The sequence below is a fragment of the Giraffa tippelskirchi genome, chromosome 1 (genome assembly GCF_054371585.1).
Source record: "Giraffa tippelskirchi isolate mGirTip1 chromosome 1, T2T-mGirTip1v1.2.pri, whole genome shotgun sequence".
NCBI classification, from domain to species: Eukaryota; Metazoa; Chordata; class Mammalia; order Artiodactyla; family Giraffidae; genus Giraffa; species Giraffa tippelskirchi.
The window spans coordinates 188,021,213-188,036,634 of NC_137275.1; the positions used below are offsets into that span (position 1 = coordinate 188,021,213).

The 15,422-nt window shown below is 45.0% G+C and overlaps 1 protein-coding gene and 1 long non-coding RNA gene across 3 annotated transcripts in view; one reads left to right on the forward strand and one right to left on the reverse strand.

Moving 5' to 3' along the window:
- Positions 1–15,422, forward strand: part of LOC145515355 (uncharacterized) — a 150,536-nt gene that overhangs the window by 38,518 nt on the left and 96,596 nt on the right. The window contains exon 1 of one of the 2 annotated variants that reach the window (XR_014060858.1): positions 13,935–15,086. The exons of the other annotated variant lie outside the window; for it this stretch is intronic. This is a non-coding gene — a long non-coding RNA (uncharacterized LOC145515355). Of the gene's footprint in view, positions 1–13,934; positions 15,087–15,422 lie in introns of those variants that run through there. 2 annotated transcript variants of the gene reach the window in all.
- STC1 (stanniocalcin 1) lies at positions 350–15,213 on the reverse strand. The gene is made up of 4 exons (XM_081515559.1): positions 14,858–15,213; positions 12,435–12,577; positions 11,231–11,442; positions 350–3,477 (listed from the first exon to the last, which is right to left on the reverse strand). Exons 1-4 carry the CDS (start codon positions 14,973–14,975, stop codon positions 3,207–3,209), a joined length of 744 nt encoding a protein of 247 aa, XP_081371685.1. The 5' UTR covers positions 14,976–15,213; the 3' UTR covers positions 350–3,206.

Here is a 15,422-nt window from a genome sequence, read left to right on the forward strand (position 1 = left end):
AGGAGAGAGAACCCAGCCCATTCCCAAACCCGGTCATGGAGGGAGAATAGACTCCATTGAACAGAAGGTATATCTTGAGGCCGGAGAGCGAAGCAGCACCAGACTATAAAGCTTCCTCTAGGGTGGTGAGGAGTTTGGGTTGCAATTTTACTGTGCAGGTAATGGGAGCAACAAAATGGTTTTAAGGACGTTTGGAAAATGTTGATTTTAAACTATGTTCATTTACATATTGGCACTTCATCAGCAACTGTAAAGAAACTAATCAGCCATTCACCTCATGTTCAGAAAGTCTCATTCAAGAAATTTTTAAAGAATAACAATGAAAGACATAGGGGAAAAAAACCCAATAAAACGGAACACTTTATTATTATTATTTTTTATCTTAGAAGGAATTCACCAAAGGCTTCATATTATGCTATGGTATCTTTAATTATAAAAATAAGCAAATAAAATAACTTGTATCTGTCATTACCATGATATGTTTCATAACCTTTATATGCACATGGAGCTTAAAAATGTAATTTAACAATAAATAATGACATATACCAGATATGCTCACTGTTTATTCCAGTACTCAGCCAAAAACCTAAATATCATTTAAATTATAAATACATAATGCAAATATAATGGCACAAAAATGTCTAAAGTGCAACCAAATCACAAGAGAAGAATCATGCAAACTGGTCTAGGTCAGCCCCCCAAATCACTCTGTGCAGCAAACACAAGACAAAGCTTTGGAAATTGAAGGGGGAATTGGAGGGAGTAAGATGGAGGGAGAAGAGATGCAAAAAACTAGCAATATTGTGAGAACTGCTTCTTTCCTTATGTGTAGATATATGTATTATAGATACATATATAAATATTATTGTGGGGAGAAAAGGAGGGGGTACCACGGTTTGAAGAGGTCACAGCAAATCAAAGAGAATCCACTGGACTGAATAAGAGAGAATTTCGCTAGGAATACTCATAAACTATTTGTTGCATTGGGATCCTGGCTTAGTGCGAAATGGACATAACACACAAAACTCGAATAGCTTTTCTGGTTTGGAGAAGCCAGCCTTGCCTGGGGGCAGGGTTTGGGGTGGGGAGGAATGGAGTGGGGAGGGTGAGGGAGAATCAACTTAGAATATGATCTACCTGATTTCCAAGAGGCTAAGGCAGTGTCCATATGTTTGGGGACCTGGGGATGGGGCAGTTCTGGGTATAAAAATGCTCTTAACAATCTGATGTCAGCACGCTGAGAGGCTGTGTGGGGACAAAAGCAGCCACGCTTGTGCAGCTGCTAGGTCTGCTGCATCCACTCTTGGTCCTTGAGCAGCACGTTACTGGTTTTAAAGGCTTTGTGGTAAAGTTGTATTGCTTTTCGTTTTTCTGGAGATGTGCCCTCCCTCCTCCCACCAGGATCCCTACCACTCTGATTCGGACAGATAGGAAGTGCATCTGAGTGAGAGTCAAGCACCAGTGGTTTCTACCTAAGCGAGTTTGGAGTGGCCCTTACAGTCCTACCCCTCCTCCCTCTTCCTCTCTCGACATTGACCTTTGGTGGGCAGTGACGCTCCTAAGGGACTGTTGGGTTCAAGGACAGTGACCCTGAGAAACTACTGTTGTTCATAGCTAGGTTAATCATTTGGCTTTGGTGGTCGCCATCTTGTAAACATCATGGCAGAAAGGATCAAACCGCCAGCTCTGTTTTTCCCTCTTTTTTTTTTTCTTTTTTTTTTTTTTTTTTCTGTTTTTTTGCAATCCTATACAGAGATGGCCTGGCTGCCAGGACTACTTCGGCAAGGCAGCGTGCTACAGGACAAAAATGTCATAAGAGGAGTTTATTAAGGCTGGACAACCCAGGGTTACTTATACCCCCTCAGCCCCAAGTCCCCCGAACTAAAGACCCAAAGGCTGATTGACTCATTCCTGATGGAGTTCATGGAAAGCCTCCTACCCCATCATCATGTTGCCAGAGAATCAGGCACTGATGAAAGGTGACAAGTTAAGAACTGCCACTTCCCAAGGCATAGCAGGCCTTAGCACACTCTTAAGTGGCCCAAGCTCAAGGGGTTGCTCTTTCTGGCTCCTGTAATTCTCAGTTGGATGTGACAGAGCTGTTTCAGGATAGGTCTAAGTCAAGAGTAGCCTCTGGGTTGAGGTGGGCTGGGAGATTAACATCTTGCCTGGGGTCCTTCAGATAAACCTGTTGTTTTTTGTTTTTGTTTCTATCTCATACAGGCCCATCTTAAGTTTTGATGTTGAGTAAAACTACTTCTACCCCCTTAGTTATAAAAAAGGCCACAAGGAGCATTTATGTGGATATCTGGAAGTGAGATAGTTATTCCATTCCCAGGAAAAGAAAAATAAAGCTAAGTTACAAAACTAAATCTATATGCAATAAAGTTATTATATACTGCTTTGTTTAAGCAGAGTCCTCTGGAATTTATGTACAGTACATTAGTTTTCACCTATTTATATTCCACAGTTAGACCTTAAGATTCTCTGGTTTTAAGACAATTGTTAAAGATACTTTTAAAGCTCTGAGCAGTTACAGTACTTAGAGATGTTAGCTTTTTGTTTTTCATTCGATGCAAGAAGATGCAGGCTCCAAGTCTGGTTGGAGAGCCAGGCTCGAGCAATTTGGTAAATGTGTTGGGAAGGAAATTAGACACTGAGGATCAAGACCATAAGACACTAGCTCATGAGAGATCAAGAACTCAAATATGACATTCATATTCGTCCATGGCCAGCACAGATTCATAACACGAATTCCACTGAGCATCTTTATGAGCGTTTGTTTAAGACATGCATTTCAATTAAGTTTCTTCTTATTAGCTAACTCTACTGGGGCAACCATTCTAAGGGGCTCCGCATCTTCAAATGACAATGTCTGGGGAGTTATGTGAATGTTTTGTGTTTGAGAGTTGTTGGAGGGGAGCTGGGAAAAGACCGAGTGGAGGGAAGTGATAAAAGAGGCCACTTTCTCCCAAGGAGAGGCATAGAGATCACATATGTTCTATTGGTGGGAATGCCGCCATTGCAAAATGTTGAGAAATTGATTACAGAAGCCTAGTTTCATGCAATTTTTCTTTAAGGGGAGGGGGATAGAAAATAGGAACTACTTAAAAAAAAATCAAACCAGGCACAGTACACTCAAAGTTGGTGCATGAACACCCTTAAAACGATCGTAGTTTGCTGAGGCTGTGATTGCCTCTCCCCGGCTAGGCACTCTCCTGGGAGGTGCGTTTGATGTGGGAGGGAGAGGCCACCTCACCTCGGAGGTTCCTGAGGAGGACTTTCAGCTTCTGTGGCTCATTGGCACGCCTCCTGTTGAAGTCAGCTCGCTGGTGTGTATGGGCACAGTGATCCGTCTGCAGGATGTGGAAGAGGCTGGCCATGTTGGGGCCGATTTTCTCCATCAGGCTGTCTCTAATGGTGCTGACTGTGTCTTCGTCACATTCCAGTAGGCTTCGGACAAGTCTGTTATAGTATCTGCATTGGGAAAGAAGGGTCATTCGGTGAGAGCAAGGCAAGACCCTGGCTTTCATCTGGGCTGCAGCCAACACCCAGCCCAAATGGCCAGACCAAACACCCATGGGTAGTAGTGCATCAGTTGAAGGCGACTTTTGCCTCTAACCTTCATGCAGCATCTTCTTAGTGTGAGTGTATGCACTGCCTTGAGTTACCACCCAGAGTAAAGATGGTTCTTTGTTCATGTTTAGTGCTTAGGAGATTGAGATTGTACTTTGAATAGTGGGCTCATGGCAAGGTCTAAAATCTTTAGAAATAGAATCATGGAGCTAGATGGGGATTGTGAAGGTAATTTAACAATTATTTCATCATCTCTTTTTATGGAGAAGAAATTAAGGTAGGAGAGCTGAAGTGACTGTCCGAGGTCATCCAATGGGCTAATGTGTGATCAGTTAGTTGCTCAGTCATGTCAGACTCTTTGTGACCCCACAGACTGGAGCTCACCAGGCTTCTCTGTCCACGGAATTTTCTAGGCAAGAATACTGGAGTGGGTTGCCATTTCCTCCTCCAGAGGATCTTCCTGACCCTGGGATCAAACCTGCATCTCCTGCATTGGCAGGCAGATTCTTTACCACTGAACTACCAGAGAAGCCCTCCAGTGGGCTAGACGTAGAAGCAAAGGCTTGATCAAATGGATGATGTAACCCAGCACTCACACTTAGATTTTAATAGTCACTGCACACATATGAAATCATTTGTGGTTATTTTGGTGACTCTGCAATTTTTCTTTTTCTTGATGGTATGTGTGCATATTCTGACTAAATTTCTATTTTTTTTTTTTTCTGGTCACATTGAGTGGCATGTGGGATTTTAGTTCCCCAATCAGGAATGGAACCCATGTTCCTCAGTGGAAACATGGGACCCTAACCACTGGATTGCCAAGGAAATCCCTAAATTTCAATTTTTAAAGGAGAGCTCTGTCTTCAGTTATCTCATGCATTTTTCTACTCAGTCTGAGTTCCCTATCATCCCTTGGCTAGCCTCTCTGAAGGTTATTGTCTCAATCATTTTCAGTCTTCCTGCACAGGTATAGTGCAGTGAGAGGACCAAATGCCAGGCAATGAGTATATTTACATAGAAATGTTGGAAGTCCTTAATGGTTCTTGCTTCTATCATTTCAAGAAGTTTCTCACACCACTCAAGCTTTTGCTGGTCTCTTCTTTTTTGGGGGTGATGTTTTTATAGATATTTGGTGACCATCACGTGTTTACTGATGGTTCTGTTTTCCTGACTAGACTGTAAGCTTTACTGAAGACAGGATATGTGTCCTTATTCTCTGTGTTCCTCATGTGCCCAAGTCCTAGGGCTATATTGCCTTCTCACTGTCTATTTGTTGATTTATTTTGTGGCCATTGAGGAAATGAAGCTTTCAAAATAGAGTTCTCTCCAAAGTCATGGTTCCCTAAAGAAAAAATTATCTGTATGCCTTCTGGTAAGTTTCACAAAAAAATTGGTGTTTGTTATAAATTTCCTTCATCTTTGATGTGAATTCTTGAAGCGTCTGAAATACAGTGGCTAATTATTGTGGTTCAGAAAGGATTAAACTAACATATATATATATATATATATATATGTATATATACACATACATATATATTATATATATATTTTTTTTCATGAAGAATATGGTTTGATCATTTTAGTCATAGGACATTTTTCCATGAATAACATGGTAGTGCAGAAGATGTGAAAACAACTGTGTAAATGTTACACAGCAAATATTCTTAGGTAATATTCCCTTTGATGCAGGTTTTTGAAAAATCAGTACTGTGAGTTAGACAGCATGGAAACTACCAAAAAAGGAGTCTTTGATGACATCAAGAACACACTTGAACCTTGTCATTGACCTTTTGTCAGTAAACTGTCTAATATTTAATGCATATAAATTACTGGTCCTATTCTTTGGGAAGATAGTTTTGGTATTTTCCAATTTGAATTGGGATGCATCTGCTCCATTTTGAGGAGGCAGTTGTCAAACCCATCAGTTCTGTGCTCACTAATTAAGGACTCTCCTGATGATGGTGAGTACTAAGTTGCTTCAGTTGTGTCCAACTCTTTGCCACCCTATGGACTGTAGTCCACCATGTTCCTCTGTCCATGGGATTTCCCAGTCAAGAATACTGGAGTGGGTTGCTGTTTCTTTCTCCAGGGGATCTTCCCAACCCAGATATCGAACCCACATCTCTTGCGTCTCCTGCATTTGCATGCGGGTTCTTTACCACTAGCACCACCTGGGAAGCCTCCTGATGATAGTGGTCTGCAGTATTTACGTAGAGCGACCCTTTCCTCAGAGGAGCCTGAAGACTGCCGGGCCACAAGATCTTCCGTGAAAAGAAACCTGTTTATTTTTAACTCACCTCACAGAACACAGGATCAAACATCTTTCCAGAATAACAACCCTCCCCCCACCTCCAGAGGTCCTTTCAAGGATGTACAGTAAATAGAGTGGAATGTGGGCACTGAAGCAAAGCCATCACCCTTCTGTGAGGGAGCAGAATGAAGCTGGGGACACAGGGAGTAAAGTGTCTGGGTCTTGGATACAGTCCTGGCTCCACCTCTCCCATGAAGGAGGATTATATCCAGCTGTTGTTAAAATTGGGACTCCCTGGCACAGAGACACATTTTCCAACCCTTCGGAATTATAAAGCACATGAGTCAAAGCAGATCTCGCTTGGATGGGGAAATGGGGAGAGAAGTGGTTTTGGAAAAAGCGAGAATAGACTGCTTTGTATGAACAAAGTAGACATCTACACACCCACATAGATCCCCAGGCATCTCTTGGCCTCTGCTGGGATGTGGTTCCCTGGATCTCTTTGTCTATGTCACAGGGTGTTTTAGAGCCTAGAGAAGAAGGTTTTTGACCCTTCATCTTCCTGCCCACCTCTCCCTCCCTCACCCCCGCTCCCTGCAACATGGACTTTATAACTTAGAAGTTAATCTTTCCATTTCTAGAAAGAACTGTCCAGACTTAATGGTCTTCCAAATGGGCTGGAAAAGATAATCTTCCCTTAGGTCAACACTGAAGACTCTAGTCTGGATGAAAAGTCTAACACCAGTAAAGGAACTAAGCTTCTGTAACTAGCCTCACCTCTTTAAGGCCATACGTGTTCCTCTCGCCCCGTTTTTTCCAAACACCTGCTCTCCAACTCTGAAAACACCTACTTTTACTGTTGCTTTCTCTGCTAACCCCAATAGGCCACCTGTTCTTGGTGCTTCTTGAGGATGACCCTGGCCAGCCTGACTGCTCTTAGCAACTCCCCCTAAATCTACCCTTAGCCTCTCCCATGAGCTTGTTAACTAAACAAGGGTAGGCTAAGAGAGCTCCTTGGAATAGAAAATGTCCACGGCTCCAGCAGCAGCTTCTGCAAGTGTGGGAAACCTATGAGGCTGCCTTGATGTCGACACCATTTGCCTGAGGAAGCAAAAGGTTAACCCTCCACCTCTTCATTAAGGGCTGGAATATGGCATTGACCTCTGGGGTTGTGTGGGTGATTGAGACAGATCTTTCCTATCTCTAAGCCACCTCAGTGAGGTTACTGAAGAAATCGTGTCTCCAGAAAAGGTTGATTAGCAATTGTCATGTATTTCTGGATCACCATCTTGTATCAAATCTTGATGTTACTATAGCTATTGGTGAGATGTGCCTTCTCTTTGAGGAGAGAATGTACACAATTTTAATTGTTGATCACCAGGGGCTACATTTATTGTATTCTGTTTGGTATTCCATTTTCAGATTGTGGCTATCTCCTACAAGTTTTACCTGCTGCCATTTTTGAAGTGGAAATCAAAGAGCTTGGCTCGGGGCCATGTGAATTTTAGGCTCAACACTGTCATTCACTAGCTGTGTGACCTTCAGCAAGTCACCCCTTCTTTCGGTCTCTGTTCTTTAATTAGTAAAACGAGACAGTTAGCCTAGATAACCTTTATGGCCATTTCTAGCCATGACATTTTATGTTTCTGGGATTTGATATATACGTTCCTTCTCAATTTAACAAAAGCAACAAAAAAATAGTGCAGATCTGCTTAAGGACCATCCTTTGCAGGAAGAGTTAAAACAATTTAAGAAGATTCCTTTCGTCATCTTTATGGGGTGAGGCGGTGGGAGGTACTCCCAAGATTTGGTGGGTTAAATTCTGATCACCCAACCTGATGGGTGTGTGCTCAGTCGCTCAGTTGTATCCAGTGTTTTGCGACACCATGGACTGTAGCCTGCCAGGCTTCTTTGTCCCTGGGATTCTCCAGGCAAGAATACTGGAATGAGCTTCCATTTCCTCCTCCAGGGGATCTCCCTCATCCGGGGATCGAACCTGCGTCTCCGGTGGCTCCTGCATTGCCTGGGGGATTCTTTACCACTAAGCTACCTGGGAAGACCTCCCCCTTTCCCCCCAGCCTGGAAGTACCCTTTAAAGCATGTTTCTTGCTTCCGCTTTGAAAATTCCATCAGTGACTTTATTTTCTCGGTAAAGAATAAGATCAGATATTCTCCATAGCTACTGTTTCAGCCATGCTTACCCAAATACACACATACTGCCTAGGAACACTCTGTGTGAAGGTTTATAAATAGTCCTTTGTTTCCCTTGATCAATATTATTCTTCTGTTTCCTGTTCCCTATCCATGCCCTAGAGAGTTGGAAGCTTTGTCAGTTTTCCCACTCTGGATCTGGAATGGTCCAATTTCTTCTCAAGCCTCACAGCTGCCCAACCTGCCTGATCAATTTTGCTCACTTCCCTCCTTGTTGAAAATATAGTTTGCAATTCCAGGCAGGGGGACACTTCAGCTATTCTTTCTCTTCTAAGCGCATTTCTCTCATGGAAAAGTTCCCTGTTCTGGCTCCTGGTCCAGTCACAGGCTTTTGGATTCTCCCAGGCCCAAATCTCATGCTAGATAAGTCACAGGAAGGTGGAATGAACCTGTAACTACTTCCTTTCACAATTCTGTGCCAGTTGGCACAACTAACTGTGTATCTGTGCTGGGACAGAGGCTGGGAAAGCAGGATGTGTCAGGAGAGTGAGGAGCTTAAATAGAGCAAACCAAAGCCCAGCATGGAACCGGAAATCTCTAGTTCTGAGCAGGAATAATACTAGCCAGTTGAAGTCAAATAATTGGGGAAAGGTACAGTTGCATGGAAGATTCTAGTCTTCAAGAGACTGACTGTTTTCCCTAATAAAGGTGATTCTTCTAAGATAAGAGAGGATGATAACCAGATTCTGTGTGACCACTTTCTAAAAGTGAAAACAAGACATCTGTTGAAAAGAATAATGGCCTGCTTAAACATTCTTATTACTAGACTTCCCTGGTGGTCCTGTGGTTAAGACTCAGCTTCCACTGTAGCGATCGTGGGTTCCATCCCTGGTCAGGGAACTAAAATCCCACACATTGCACAGTGCGGCCAAAAAAGAAAAGAAACTAAATTAAAAAATTCCTATTTTGAGTTTCTTTTTAGATTCTTAGTATCACCAGTCCACAATCTGTATTCTCCTTTCTCTAAGAGCTCTGCCTTCATAATGGAAGACGCTACCTCAGTTGAATCAGAGACATGAGTAGTGTCTCAAAATTGGCCACGTGCCATATTATAGATTATGAACTGTCATTGGACTCTTTAAAGATTAAAACTGATAATGGCTGTGCTAACATATTCCTGACCCACAGTTACCACACAAACACATACTTGGTCCATAATGTTGTTATTGAGTCACTAAGTTGTGCCTGACTCTTTATGACCCCATGGACTGCAGCATGCCAGACTTCCGTGTCCTCCACTATCTCTTGGAGTTTGCTCAAGTTCATGTCCATTAGCCCCTTGGTCCCTAGCCCCTGTCAAACCTAGGAATCTTTATTTCTTTTCCTTAGCGTGAAGAATCTCCAAGTATCAGACTGCTTTTTTTTTTTTCTCCCTATCCAAATGTAATAAGAATCTTCCTAGGAGAATATTAAGACTAAGGTCAACATAAAGAGACAGGTCACTTGAGATAAATGATGAATTTGACTTTCCTGTTCTCAGAACATCAGTTAGGACCATAACAGGGTCACTTCCAAAGACTGAACACATGACTTTTACAAATTGACATGAGGTTCTGAAGTGCAGTGATCTGTAGTCAGGGTGAATCAGAAATTTACAAAGTTCAATGTCAGAGGCCTCAGCCTTTCCCTAAGGAGGAGCTACTTTTCCATTTTCCAGCATGTGTGGATGCTAAATCACTTCAGTCATATCTGACTCTGTGTGACCCTATGGAGAGTAGCCCACCAGGCTCCTCTGTACATGGGATTCTCTGGGCAAGAATACTGCAGTGGATTGTCATGCCCTCCTCCAGGGGATCTTCCTGACCCAGGAATCGAACTCATGTCTCTTACATCTCCTGCACTGGCAGGCAGGTTCTTTACCACTAGGGCTACCATGTATAAATGACTAACTTAATGATAAGCCCCAGAAGGACTAGGTTATTAAGGACTCTCTGAAGAAGGGAGGCAGCCTCTGGCTAGGAAATCAACCTGGTAAGGCTGTGTTAGCTGTCCTGTGGTCAGAGTAACCCATAAGGTCTGATCTTTGTGAATATGTGCAGATTTGACTGGAGAATTAGAGAATAATAGCCGTTCAGGGCTTCCCTGGTGGCTCAGACAGTAAAGCGTCTGCCTACAACACGGGAGACCTGGGTTCAATCCCTGGGTCGGGAAGATCCTCTGGAGAAGGAAATGGCAACCCACTCCAGTATTCTTGCCTGGAAAATCCCATGGATGGAGGAGCCTGGTAGGCTACAGTCCATGGGGTTGCAAAGAGTTGGACACGACTGAGCAACTAAACATAAACAAGCTGTTCAGGACTAGGAGTCAAATTTTAGGCTATGTGGTATCACAGGAGGCTGAACTTGACTGGTCTGCATTGTCCCTGCCATACTTCCATGCTGGCCCCATTAGCACCTCTCTGAACTTGATCACAGATGATGAAGCCCAGGTCTTGCCAGAAAGCTTTCTAGCCCATGGAATGAGCATGTCTGCCATCTCATGTCTTAGGTGTTCACTCCTGGCTGGTAAAGACAGTGAGTCAAGGATGCAGAAGGGCGTGATGCTCAGATATTACTAGCTCAGTGGCTTGGGCTCACTCTTAAATACTAAGATGAATGTGGGATCCAGGGAATCAGCAGAAAACCATTCCAGGAAAGCTTGGACTGAAGGAATGGGATGACAGACCTGGAAGGGGACATGGGAATCCTCTAGTCCAGCCATTTCACTTTTCCCAAAGGAAATTTGATTCCCGCCGAAGTGAGATGGCTTGCTCTGGGATACCCAGTGAAATATCTGAGTGGGCTTCGGACTGACTCAAAATACATGCAGTTTTAGAAGTCTGTTGATGACATTTGACCATTGTACTTTGCCTAGTCATGATTTCAGCCCAACTGGATGTCTCACAAGCTTGTTCCCATAAACTTCATAATTCCCTTCAGGCTTGTGGAAGGAAAGGGACAATGCACCCAGGGATGCTGTGGATGAAGTTTTCTATTAGATGCATGGAAGGACTTTCCTACAACAGTGAAAAAAAACCCAGGCTGCCTAAGCTGTCACAGACAATCACAAACATATTTTTTCCTGCAAAAGCTTGGAAGACTGCAAGCTAAAATAAGAGCACGACTGTGGCAATTTAACCCCTTCTGTATCTGGCTCTGCCAGTCAACCACTCCCTCCTTCCCTACAACTGCCAAAAAGTGGATTCATCTGTACCTGTTGGAGAAATGATTAGGGAGCTGGACGACTTCCGTGATGGCTTCCGGGTTCCGCTTGGCGACACTGCACACATTCAGCTTGCTGTAGCACTCCTCCTGGACCTCAGCAATCATCCTCTGGAAAGTGGAGCACCTCCGAATGGCCAGGAAGACCTTGGAGGTGACCCCATTGGCGATGCACTTTAAGCTCTCTTTGACAAATGCTTTTCCCTGCCAAGGAAGGAGTGGAGCAAGAGGACAAACTTTAGCTTGAGCTGAACAGAGAGGACAGTGCCTACAGTATGTGGAACTTAAGGGGGCATGCCTTGGCACTGTCTCTAACCCTAACCCTAACCCTAACCCTTAACCCCTAACTCTAACCCCAGACTGGATGGTAGATGGCCCTCTGTGTGCATGCATGCTCAGTCACTTCAGTCGTGTCCAACTCTTATGATTCCATGGACTGAAGCCTGCCAGGCTCCTCTGTCCATGAGATTCTCCAGGCAAGAATACTGGAGTGGGTTGCCATGCCCTCCTCCAGGGGATCTTCCTGACCCAGGGATTGAACCCACATCTCTTGCATCTTCTGCATCGCAGGCACATTCTTTACCACTGAGCCACCAGGGAAGCCGGCCCTCTACATGTCCTTGTAATAAGAGAATTGTAGGCTGCAGTCAAAATTAAAAAAAAAATCCCTATTCCCTTAGACAACCTTGAGAATTGAGCTCCATAGAAATGAAATGAGATGATAAAAAGAGATGAACCATACCAACCACTCTGCAGCCTAAAAATAGCCAGAGTATGGCTTTGTATTCTCTGGATTGAGATTTGATCACTCAAATCACAAGCTAGTAAACAAACAAACAAACAAGCTAGTATGCTGGCTTATACAGTGAGAAGAACTTCATTAGAAGAACATTTTTATTTCCTATTGAAGAAGCAAAGACTTTCTGCTCATCACCCCTCCCTTATAATACAGCTTCTGTCAGCGTGTTACAATTGTGCATTAGAGTGGGTGGAGAGTGGCTTATATAGAACCTATTTCTTGGCCCACAGTGTGTGTGTGTGTGTGTGTGTGTGTGTGTGTACACACGTTAGAGATGAGAATTTAGAGTAGGGAGGCTGAAGAGCTGGTTCCCTACAAGACTGGGTCCGAAGAACAATAGTGTTATACACTGTTAATGACACATAGCCAGTGGGAGCAGGGGTCAAGGTCTTATTACCTGAGTGTCAAATTTAGCAGCGCTGTACAAGAAGGATTTACAGATGTCGTACATCCCATCTGTGTCACAGGTGGAGTTTTCCAGGCATGCAAAAGCTCCACAGCCAACCTGCAGCGCGCTGTTGAGGCAGCGAACCACTTCAGCTGAAAGAGACAAATCCATCCAATCTGGGTCAAACGGTGAGGATGCTCTGGATGGATCACAGTGATGTGGTGGCAAAATTCAAAGACAAAGGGTGAGAAGAACTTCTCCTAGGAGTCTGTGATGGGGCCAGCAGAAAGACCCATTCAGAGCAGTGTAGGGGGTGAAGAAGAGAGGGGACAAGCTAAGAACCAGAGCACATGGAGGAGTGGGAATGAGTTTTCCCTTGGAGGCATACTCTTGATTTCACCATCCCATATAGTTTTGGTGGTTGGAGAAGTAAGGTTGGAAGATGAGGCATGCACAGTTCTTGAAGGAGCTCTGCAGAATCCAAGGTCATGTCCTAAAGGCTGAAAGCCTGGGAAGGCAGTGGTGGATGGGCAAGTTTAGGAGGAGGAAGGGCCAGGGAGTCCATCTGGCTTCCAAAAAAATACACTCCAGGGTAATAAGGATGGACATGCGTGTGTGTGTGTGTGTGCTCAATCGGGTCTGACTCTTTGTGACCCTCTGACTGTAGCCTGTCAGGCTGCTCTGTCCATGGGATTTTCCAGGCAAGAATACTGGAGTGGGTTGTCATTTACTCCTCCAGGGGATCTTCCCGAACCAGGGATTGAACCTGCGTTTCCTGCATTGGCAGGCAGATTCTTTACCATCTGTGCTACCAGGAAAACCCCAATAAGCATGGACGTTTGGTCTAAATGGCAGAGAAGAACTTGCTAGGAGTCCACTTGGAGACCCTTCTGATTTAGGGCTTTTAACTTACCTTCCTATTGGCAGAAAGAAATCTGATCCTTTCATGTTTCATCCCAACCCCCCACCATAGGACAGTGCTTAGAGGTATGTATAATCTCTCTCATATTAAAAGCCATTTTTTTTTTTAAGAGAGAAACACAGGTGTAGAATAACAAGGCCAAGGCACCCCCTTGTGCAAGACGGAAAGAAAACCGCAAAGAACTTGCATGAGGCTTTCTACATTGTGGATAAGATCTCTCATAAAAGTAATTTCTCTCCTACAGAAGGGGGGGTGTTCTGGCAGGCAGCTCAGCGAGAAATGATCTGCAGCCTTCATACCATTGGAGTCTCCTCTGAGATCAAAAGCACGATTCGGTTAGGCGGCCCCTCCCCCTCCCCCCGCCCCCCCCTCCGCCCCCCGCAGCCTCTGGGATGTTACAAGTCATTTCCCTAATTATATATTTCCACGGGTTCAAATTATAACTTTGCTTAAAGCAGTTTTAATATGCATTAGGGTTGCTATTGTTTTAGGCAAGCTGGAATTGTGAATCACGGCATCTCTATAGCAACTAAGTACAAAAGGAAGTGAACCAAAGCCCTCCTCTCGGCAGGGACCTGTGCTCTTTCGAAGGGAGCGGCGTCCAACACCTGCGAGCCCATCTTTGCTGACAGTCGGGGCGGCGCGGGGGGGCGCGCAGAGAGAGCGAGCGAGCCGGCATGGAAGGCAAGCAAGATGGACAAGCCAAGTCCAAAGGCAGAGGTGTCAAGGCCGGGTTCCTGAGGACTCTTCTTTAGAGGCTAAGATAACACACAATTGACTGCTCCGGGAGTCAAGACCAGAGCGAGACCCCCGCCCCCTTGGAGAAATAGCTGCTACCTTTCACAGATACTTTTTTTTACGGGGGGGCTCCCTGGCCACGGGGCTGCGTGAGGACTGAATGGAGCTCTGAGAGAGCAGGGACGGACAGAAGGAGCAGTGTCGGGCGGGGGGGGGGGGGATGTGTAGGGTTTTCTATAAATCTGCCCTGGATTTGTCAGACTGGAGGGCTATGGCTCGGTAAATCGCTCTGCAGAGGGAGCTTTCTGTATGTTCCCTGAAGGGCCAGGGAAGTCAAGTTATGGGGTCTTTAGGGTGAAGGAAGAAGGGCAGCATCAGACAAGTCACGTCTCACCTCAAGATCAGCTTCGGCTTCTGGAAAGTATAGAGAGCGCTTTGAAGCATGCCAACATTCAAGCCTCTCCCCCGCCCCCTCCCCCCGCCCCCCGCCCCCCCTACCAAGAGGGTACGTGCCAGATTTCAGGCAATCAGGCTAAGCTTATGCAATGAAATACCCTCAGCAGAGCGCCCCGCTTCTTCGTTAGTTGCATGCAATTTATTAAACAAAGGAGCCCCACTTCCTAAGGCTATTGGATTACACTGGCAGTTTATTGCCCTCAGGCATGCAGCACATTTATTATCAAGATCAGCCGTCACAGACACAGTTGCAAAAGCGAGAGGCAAATGAGGACAGCTCCTTGCGGGAGAAACCGGTCCTGGGTTTGCCGCTTACCTGAGTTCTGAGCTGCCACCCGGGATTTCCTGGGGCTCACAGAATCATTCTGCTCCGCCTCATGGGTTGCAGAAGCACTGATCACCAGCACCAGAAGCACTGCTGAGTTTTGGAGCATTCTCTGAGAAGTTTCCGCTAAGTTGTTGGGTTTTTTTTTTCCTCCCCCCCTTTCCTCTTTCCCTCTCCCGGCTTGAGTGAAGATGTGGATCTGGATACACTGAGAACCTAGGTGAGGATTTGATGAGGATTTTTCTGTTGTTGCTGCTGCTGATGTGGCTTCCGCTGGCGCTTTTTGCTGCTGCTGCTGTTGTTGCTGCTGCAGTCGCTGCTTCTTGCACCTCTGGCTTTTGCAAACTGGGGGCCCAAGAGCTGCACCCAGGGATTTTATAGCCGTTCTTATCGGTCCTCAGGATCAGGGACCAATCAGGTCCCTCAGCTGGTCTGGCCAGCCAATCGGAGGGCGTGCTCATTGGGCTAGAGCTGTTTGACTTCTTAGAAATATTTTCCAGCAAATTAAAAGTACCTGCTGCCAATGTTTTATATGTGTGTGTGACTGTGTGTGCAG

What these genes read in the sequence shown, in the direction of transcription:
- STC1 (XM_081515559.1), bottom strand. Translation starts at nt 14,975, where the DNA reads ATGCTCCAAAACTCAGCAGTGCTTCTGGTGCTGGTGATCAGTGCTTCT. An exon ending in GGTGGCAGCTCAGAACTCAG is followed by an intron (nt 12,578 to 14,857) that starts GTAAGCGGCAAA and finishes TGTCTCTTTCAG; the next exon opens with CTGAAGTGGTTCGCTGCCTC. An exon ending in CTGCTAAATTTGACACTCAG is followed by an intron (nt 11,443 to 12,434) that starts GTAATAAGACCT and finishes CTTCCTTGGCAG; the next exon opens with GGAAAAGCATTTGTCAAAGA.